The 9,988-nt window shown below is 35.7% G+C and overlaps 1 protein-coding gene across 6 annotated transcripts in view; it reads left to right on the forward strand.

The window, feature by feature from the left end:
• Positions 1–8,466, forward strand: part of LOC117215733 (hemicentin-1) — a 110,257-nt gene extending 101,791 nt beyond the window's left edge. For 5 of the 6 annotated variants that reach the window (XM_033462163.1, XM_033462166.1, XM_033462165.1 and 2 more), the window contains 3 exons: positions 2,220–2,354; positions 5,092–5,305; positions 5,526–8,466. In XM_033462163.1, coding sequence (XP_033318054.1) covers positions 2,220–2,354; positions 5,092–5,305; positions 5,526–5,638 — 462 coding nt within the window. In that variant the 3' untranslated portion in view covers positions 5,639–8,466. The remainder of the gene's footprint in view (positions 1–2,219; positions 2,355–5,091; positions 5,306–5,525) is intronic. The other variant, XR_004489199.1, reaches the window with a different exon arrangement.
• Positions 8,467–9,988: the final 1,522 nt, after the last annotated feature.

Consider the following 9,988-nt stretch of genomic DNA (forward strand, 5'->3'; position numbering starts at 1 on the left):
AAGTAGATTCAACCAGTAAAAATTCATTCAATCGGGTTATGACTAAAATTTCAATCGAATTCAATGATTACGAAAAGTAAGTTCCCACTTGCGAATATCCTTAATTTGCGATGTAGTGTCTTTTTATTAGGTTCTACATATCATTTTCATAGTATCGAGTTTTTGTAATCATATGAAAACACTATTAGATAGTAGGGCATGTAGTGTATTTGCGCCTAATTAACTGGTACGTAAATGTGGCTGCTGTAGATGGAAGTTCATATAAACAAAGTTTTACTGTAGAGTATGGTTCTACAATCGATCGTTTTAATGCACACAGCTTGTAGATATTTCGACAGAAGACAATGTCGAACACAAAAAGTACATTAGGTGGTTGGATGATGCAGTGCAACTTAAACAGCATTTCTTCTCAAACTGTGCTTTAGATCTTTATTCGAGATTTCCATTCAATTATTAACGCGATACGCATTATCTGGTACCTGGCGAATTATATACCTCAACGAAAGACTCTATAGCAGATTCACCGACGTTGCAGCTTCTCTAGTTGCTGTTGCAACGTAATCGTGCCCCTTGAAACGAATCGATTTTAATGAGACCTCGAGAAAGCAAATTCACTAGAGCAGATAAATGAGATGTTTAAATGAACCTGTTATTTTTTTACTTTATGATAGCCAGACTAACTCGATTCTATTCTTTGCGAAATTGAATTATATCCACAATTTTACTGTTCATTTATTATTTTGTTCAAATAACAGGGACGTATTCACGTTGCTCTATATGAATATATTATGTATGTTACAGGGAACGATTTGAAATTTCATTAGCACTGTAACACGATGCTGCCATGGTTTTATTGGTAAAATTTGAAACGAACCTGAAGATATATATAAAATCTATAATATATTTAAAGAAAATACGTACATATATATTTCACAGGGATGTGAAAAGTATTTGAAGTCAATCAATTATTCAGTATGTTAATAAACTATTTAGTGGGACCATCTTTAGCATTAACAACACATTCAAAAAATTGTTCGTCTCATATACTAATCTTTTACAAAGTATATGTCTTCTATGAAGTATAAGTAACTTCTGTATACATTTTTATTTTAAATTTTATATTGATAATCGCATCTCGTTGCAGTACTAATAAAATTTCAAAAAGTTTTGTATAAAACACAATGTATTCATAAGTTTTCTGTGATTGGTGTTCAAATACTTTCGTGGAACACTCTTCCTGAATTAAAAATTCGTTCAATCAAATTAGTTGAGTTAAGGAAGTACACGGAGTGCCTAATAAATTTATGCAGAAGTTCGTGCATGATATACTTGCAAATACATAAAATGTACCTACTTGAAGTGAAACTCTTTAATGTAGTTTTGCTCTCTGATCGTATCTCAGACACTCATATAAGTTAGTAGATATCATATTAATTAGTATAGATAAAAATGCAATATAATTTAAGTCTAATATAAAATTAATCCCGTCGAGACACCCAAGTTGAGTGACTTTAAATGTGGGTGTTAGAGCGATCGAAATACGTGTCTCCAGCCACATTCTCCAAGTTTATATAGATTTTATGAAGTGTCAGCTATTCATCGCAAATAAACATTAAATTTGAGTAATGTTCCTTATTTCGCTGTAACTTTAGTAGAACAGTACTTAATTCCAAGACAAGACAAGGAGCTATGACAAGAGCTAAACAATCAACAGTAGAGAAACATTCTTTCAAATGTAACTGATATTTGATTGAATGTTGTCAAGTGTTCAAATATTTACAGAGAGTAAATATACAAGATATAAACTATTTTAAGTAGAATGGTACTAGAGCTAGACAAAAGTCTACGTCGATTAGTTTCTCGAGAACAATTTTGTTTTAAACAAGTCATTTCAAATTTTAAACGCTTCTCCTTCTCTTTCTCTTCTCTTCTTTTTCTATCCTTTCCTCCTTCATTATGCTCAACGGAAATTACTAAAAAATGATACAAAATAACTTAGGTCAGCCTTAGATCGTTAGGAACAAATTACTAGACTGAAATGAATGTGCCTTTTATAAACGTAAAGTGCGAAACACTTAATGCAGGCTATTGTACTATAGATTCGAGAGTCTTATATGAAAACGAATATCGATATACATACCCAAAAATATTCTTTATGTACACGTATACCTTTTGTATCGCATTGATTGTAATATAGCGTTGTTTATTTCTCTTTACAGGTCGCGAGGAGTACAGGGATACTATCACACTTTGTCAATCTAAACATAGTTATACCAGAAGCATTTATATTAGGAAGCGGTGAACATCACGTGGACGTAGGATCCATTATAAACCTCGTATGCATAATAGAAAAGGTGAGAACCCATTTTAATCGCGTTTTATTCATTCCATCGCTATAAATATTTCCATTTTTCAACGTCTTGAAATGATTAATGCGGTTTTATTCAACTTTTCGTACAAATACCTGGTACCAGCCATCTGCGCATTTCTTTCATCGTACCGGCCTTCCAACGTCACTGTAATGGAAACACGAATTTTATCGTATGTAATAAAATACACGTCTGTCGGGAAAATGTTATATCAGGTACCATTGATACGTGAAAATAATCGTGTCGCTGATATAGGGAACGACCATGAATAAAGCCACGCCGTGTGCAGTCCATCCGCTTAACGAAGGTACATAGAAACGTACAGCTTGCAGTTCGTGGGAACATTGAATGTACCTTCATACCGGCGTAGAGCGGAAAAACCTCTAGTGAAATAGGCACAGCTTAGTCACGAATACAAGAGTGGAAGTGCATTAAAGCGGCATTGCCGGCAGCCGCTGCAAACTCGACACTATCGGGAAACGAAAATAAAGTGCGCCGTTTTTTACCCCCCTCGCATCTGCATGCATGCGTGTGTATAACGGGTCTCAGAAAGACAGAAAATCATGCGTCTTAAATCTTAAAATCATGAGTCTAAAAGGAAACAGGGCAGAGTCGATATCTTAAGACTACACTGCTATGGGTACCTGTAGACAAACTGTCGTGACAAATACTTCAGCGTAGTCAGATAGAATGAAACAGAACTATTGGAAGGTATTTGGATGATAGTTGGCAGGATATTCGACTCAAGTTAAGTAATTTGCCTTGTAATTCAGCAAATTTGGTTGTAAACAATTTATAAGCGACCTACATTTCAAAATAGGCTATTTAACTCGGTGGCGTGATAGACAGTGACACTAGTCATGTAAATTGGATATACATAATTATGTAACTTCTACTCGTCAAAAGGAACGAAGTTTGTTCGAATAATATTAACCTTCGTTGCAATTATCGTAATTCAATAACACGCGTATATTAATCTTCAACAAATTTCCAAACTCGATCTCGAAAACGAGACGCCTTATAAAAAAATTCTTGTTCTATGTCTTGGACTTATTTTTTCCCATATAATCACCTTCCAGCCGATTGTATTACGATTACTGAAACATCCTGTAGATTCTCATAGAAGCAGTTACATGATTCTTTGTTCGTTCTTGTTTCATTTGTCGGAATACGCATCTACTATATCTAACCATAGCTTAGCTCGCTTCCCTGTGTCTATGGCGATACCGAGCAAATGCATCTAAGAAATTCTTCCGTGCGAAATTGATGGTATTAACTAGAGAGCAATATGGCTTCCGAGGGAAGCACCCTATAAGAAGATACGGTATTCATAAGTACATTATATATCGTCTTAAGATAATCTCGTGCATGTGAACTCGGCAGAAATAATGTCGAGACATCGTCAACATGGTCGACGAACGTTCGAAACAATTCGAAACGATTTGAAACGTCTCGACGAAATCGTTGAATCGGGAAACCATTTGCGTTTCTCGTGCGAGCTGCGGCCGGGATCGAGTCACTGGAAAGGACGTCTACTCACGTTCCACGAAATTCGCTACAAGTGGCTGGCTTCGACGTCCTATTTCACTTCGTGCACTTCACAGGGGTAAATGTCGCACGGTTCAGACACCAGACGCGCATCGGAAATGTTTCGCGCAACGCCGACGCGATGTTTCTTCTTTTTTGTTCTTTTCGAGCAAAGAACGAAAGCCGAAAAACGTGTCCCATTCGCGTCCAGGAAAAAAGTAATACTAAACTGCATGTCGCTGCATCGGCATCCATCGATCGTTTTGGCAATTATCTCGGCTAGACTTAATTACGCTAGGTGACGACCAGATTTTTGTTGGTCCTCGGTATCGGGAATCGATACGAAACGCTCCAGAACGCATTAAAATGACATTTCGATTGTCGCAAAACTGAAGGAATATAAAATACAGTTCGCTGGAGATTTGTCATCATCTTTTTAGTAAGATTTTTTTGTAAAGTTCAGAGATATTCATGGAAACTATTTTATGCGTTTCACGACGCTGTCTCGTATAGCACATTGTCAGTATACAGCAACTACTATTATTAAACAACGTAATTACGTTACTCTTAGTATTTAACGATCGTTTGACTAACAATCTTTATAATGAAAAAGCTAAAGTTGTAAAGTAAATCGCAAGTTGTGAATTACAGGTTTCTTCTTTACAATTTTATAATCTGACAATTCTTTCAAATCGGTCAAGGAACTTATAATTTGCAAAATCGACTTGTAAAATTTCATTTATTTTTTTATCAAACTTAATATTGTACAATGATTCTTATTAATGGTGATACCTGATCGTTTATGACATAAAGTTTCGCTAACGGTACTACACGGCTCAGTCGAGTGCGGCAGAATCCCCAAGAAAAAATAATTTTCATAGGTAAATATTACTACGAATTATTATATTTGAACTTATGAAACGATATAGAAAAATATCTGGCTATACAGAGCGCCAAAAGCGACAAATTAAGAAAATTCTAATAATTATACAACGAATGACGCTATTTATAATTGCGTATACGCGCATTTATTCGAAAAATTGTTAAATCAGCATGTTCATAAAATATATTTGACAGGAAATGTTCGTACGTCGACCGTATATCGTTGAACGTCAAAAAATTCAAGAAATGCGTACAAGGGAAAACAATGCTTTGATGAACGTTCTATAGTAAAGATTTATTTTCACCATTTCAGAGTCCAACACCGCCGCAATATGTTTTCTGGTATCACAATAATCGAATGATAAATTACGATACTACGCGAGGCAGCAGCGTAACCGTACAAACCGATTCCAGCTCGACTCAAAGTCGACTGACGATTCACCATGCGGTGGAATCGGACACGGGCAATTATACGTGCAGCGCCTCGAATACCAAGCCGGCATCCATCTATGTCTTTGTCACAGAAGGTATAATTTTTAAAGCAATAAAAATATTTTTTCTCTGTAAAAACAAAATAATTAATTTCCCTTTTCGTTGCGAAACTTTTCTTGCGCAAGCTATCTGCAGTAAAATTAATTTTCTTTTTCAATGAAATTTCATTTCGATTCATTCTTAAAGAGAAGATGTATTGTAATACGACTCTCTAAACAAATGCTCTCACTAATTGCGTTACTTTAAACGTTTCAGGTGACAAAATGGCTGCGATACAGCGCCGCAAGACGTCGGCCGCCGAGAAAAATTTCTGTGAATTGCTAGTACTAATTGTCACCATTGCGATAGAGGTCGTTTTAACGCGATAAGCGTTTCTCTTCGATATGTCCATAATTATTATACCGTTACTTCCGTTTGTGATAGATAGGCTACTATTCTGCGATTTTAACCCTCTATTCACACTTTCCTTCTTTCCCTTTTAAAAGCTGAAGACATCGTCGTACCACGCGATCTTTTATTTCTCTCTTTGTTCATCCTTCCTAATCCTTTGTCTCGTTATCTCTATTTCCATATATCATCATTGTCATCTTTGTTTCTCTTCTTCTTCTTCTTCTTCTTCTTCCTTTTGCTCTTTCTTTTCTTCTTCTTCTTTACTACGTTCAATTAGCCGCGATCGAACAATCGTTAAGTCTTATCATGTTTTTCTTCATGATAATTTTTTTCTTTTCCGTTTCAACGCCGAGGTTGCCGCCGGCTGAATCATTTCGACATACGAGATTTTCATGGTAGATCGTGTCCATGTGTTCACCAACACATGACCGAAATTATAAAAATACTCGCGAATAATCGCGATTTCTCTCTCTTTCTCTTTCTCTTTTATCTCTCTTCCTGTCCATTCCCTAACTTCTGGTTGCGTCTGTCACCTTCTGCAGAAGTATAAAATAATTTTAAATAACGCAAATTCTTTCCTCCCGCGAGAGGACAACGTTCCGGAAAGTCAAATTCTCCGTGACGGATGAACGAAACGCGTGATGCAAAGTCACGCGAGATACGTATCGAACAGAAGCACTGTCTTAGTTAATCCTCCAAGGAACGAATCAAGTGCAATAAATTTAAGTACGTATTATAAAATATAGAATTATATCGTTGACGTTCGTAACACGCTCTATCCTTGTTTATCATAATCTTGTTTTCAGCGTGAGGTATTCGTTATTAAACTACATTTGAAAACAAAAAAAAAAGACAAAAATCTGTGATCGTGTCAGTTTTTATATAGCGATAAACTGTTTTACAGATTTCATTGTTTGTACGGCGTACTTTACCATCGAAGTCTTTTCGAAACCGGCGGCACACATCGTTTCTCGGTAAAAAAAAAAAAGAAGAAAGGAACGAAAATCAATTAGTCATGATATTCCTCGAAAGCAATATGGATCCATGGATCGCGTCAAGTTAGGTTTACGTACCGGGTTTATCCTCTTGACAAAATTACAATAGATCCGTTTGATGGTCGTGAGCAACAGTTCTACGTCGTGGCAGTTTTCTACAAAGTTTTGCGCCGCTTTCGTTGAACGAACGACGATGAGATATTACGGCAACAGACACGAATTAATCAAAAGGCGGTGGGTGAATTAAAGTTTGAGATTGACGGTGTTACCGAGTGTCGCAACGAATTTGCGGGGCTTTACATACCTTTCAACAACCTCCGGCCCTTCCGGTTCGATTCTCGTTCTACGTTCTTGTAATTAATCACCTCTCAGGACGTTTCAATTCCACTTTATCCGACGCGAATCTAGCCTACCTTTTGTAGTTTCGTACATGCAACCTGTAATCGCGAGATCGATACTCCATGTGTGTACTTCTTGCGTTCTTCTTTGTGATTAATATCGTTTCTACATATACATGTTATTACCACGACAAATATTGAAGAAATTTCATCGTTTATGAATAATTTGTGTTATTTTTCAAACATTTACTCGAGATTTTTATGAACGATCGAGATCGAATATAATGTTATATTCCTAAGTGTAACAGCCGAGGTAAATAATATAGAGTTTAAAACAATGAATGTAAAATGTATCAATACGGTATTTCCAACATATCGACGTCGTTTCTATTTCCGTTTTGATTTTGAAACGCAACTGCCAAAATTCAGTATTCCATGCCAACTCATCCTAAGGTGCTGCTACACGAATAACTGTACAAAATACTATATACTTTTAATTATTCTTCGTTTTAAAATAAGCCTTGGATAAAAAGAAAAGTATTGCGAAGGATAAAAAGAAAGAAAACCTCGACAGATTTTTTTACACGATTTATCACTAACTTTCGACTTCCTAGTAGAAACTGTTGTACACTTACCAACATTTCGTCTGCATTTGACAATGATTTTTAAGCAGCACAGAACGACGTTACATATCGTGAAAAACTAAATCCTTGCCATTGTTCTGAAAAGATAAAAACCCAATTAAGAGAGAGAAAAAAAAAGAAAAGACGAAGGAAAGAAATAGAAAGTCGCGTAAATGGAAAAGCTTAAATGCGGACGAAAGGTTAAAAACAGGGATCAAACGACAAGTATTATACCTAGAAATGTAACAGGAGATGTTTGATAAAATCCAGGGCAAGCGAGAAACTGCCATATTGTTTGACGTAGCAAGACCTTCGGGCTGAAACGTTTCATAAATTTCGATTTTACAACTGTTCGAAACAAATCTGCGTACTAGTTAGAAACTCTGAATATATAATACATATATATATATATAACGAAGTTTTCTTATTCCAAGTAAACGATTCACGTGAACAGGATCGCGTGCGTATCGCGTGACACCGCTATCGATTGAATAAAGAAACGTAGAGGATGAACGGGGACTAAGGGAAGAAAGCATAATAAAAGAAGCCAGGACACACGAACTCTCGATTCGATCGATTCATTCATTCGCTTCCTTGCTTTCACATTGCGTATCCATCGTCGTAAAAATTATTTGCAGAACGATGCCTTTCCCCGAGAAACTTTTCCATTTCATCTTTTATGATTTAAAAAAATCCCATTCAACTTCGAACACATCGTTCACGCAATATTGAAGTATAAGAGAGACCTCAGAAGCTAGTCGATCGTAACTATTTAATAACTCGGATCACGATTTATGAAGCTAGGCTAAACTAAAGAAGAGAAACGATATTGTATGCGTTAAAAAAAAAATGAAGAAAATGAATAATCGAAGGAACGATAAGTCTTTGAGAACATTCTTCGATACAGTTTTGCCTGAATCTTCTAGAGGATAAACGAAATACACTACAAGTGCGAGAGAAAGAGAGAGCGAAAAAAATATTATCTTGATCTCTTTCGAAGTAAGCAACAAGTTTAATAGAAACATAAGATCAGTAGGATAATAAACGATAAGACTTTAATACTCGAAAACAATTCGATCGCAATTTTACGCGTTCTGCGTGTACATCTCGAAACATCGATAGTGTATCTGCCATAGAAAATCTCTGTGTACTTCAGCGTCACACTGTATACAACTTCATATAATGTTTTTATAAATTAAGTTTGTTGTATGAAAATGGAAGGAAATCGACACGTTATCGGTAATTGAGTATCATTCGATTCGTTCCTTTTTTTCTTTTTTTTTTAATTAAGATAGGCGTTTGCGTAAATCGAAACACCGACACACGTATACACACACACATACAAACACATGGTGAATGAAAAGACAAAAAAAGGAAAGAAAATTTCGTACGTTGCTTAACGTTCGCCCGCCTTCTTACGAATCTTTGTGTCCTTTTATTTCGAACATTTATCCGCAAATCCGTTGAAACTGAATTTTAATAAAATCCACAATATAAAATATCGCCTCTTTAGTGTCTCTGTATTATGCTCTGTCGAATTTTCATAAACCGGAACGATAGAAATCTTGAAGGAGGGAGAAGGGAAAGAGAGACGAAAGAAATAGAATATGAGAAGAAAATGAAAGAAATATAGAAGTATATCTCTGAACCACCGTAGCAATTGTCTTCGTTAAGGTCTCGATGACAATATCTTTTAGTTCCGTAATAAATTACCGAAGTCTACACGTGCGTGTTCGTGCGTGCGTGGTTGCATGCGTGTAATATAAGTCTGATTATTATAAAAGACCAACTACGTCGTCCTAATTATAAAACAGATACAGCTCGTTTGTAGATGGTTCACGATCAAAGAAAAATTTACGTGTACAAGCGGAACATATACGTATATATAATATATAAATATATATATATAAATATAAATATATAAATATAAATATATAAATATATTATGAAACGTAAGAAGATCATCGAATGTGAAAAGAATAATTAGATAAAAGAAGAAATTGATCGTCGATTAATAACTTTATCATCAAAATTGACCTGCATCTCAAGGGTACAACGTACGCATGAGAGATGATACGTATCGAATACATAGGCCAATACCTACTAATTTTCTTATAATCAATTATCAAATACGAGTATATGGCAATAAGCAACTGTGGTAAACCGTCTCCAAACTATCAGAATCATTCAGAAAGAAGAAATTTCCTCGCGACGACGCTAAAACCATAGGGAAAAGTGTACGAAACGGTTTCATTCGATCGTGTCAAACCAAAGTAAAGCCGATCAATAAACTTATAGGAAAGCGTTTCTTTTTCACAGAGGGACCGTTCAGTTCATTCGTAAATCAATACGGAAGACGCTGCACGTTTTCC

This window comes from Bombus bifarius, unplaced genomic scaffold (assembly GCF_011952205.1).
Source record: "Bombus bifarius isolate JDL3187 unplaced genomic scaffold, Bbif_JDL3187 scf7180000009790, whole genome shotgun sequence".
Taxonomy (NCBI): domain Eukaryota; kingdom Metazoa; phylum Arthropoda; class Insecta; order Hymenoptera; family Apidae; genus Bombus; species Bombus bifarius.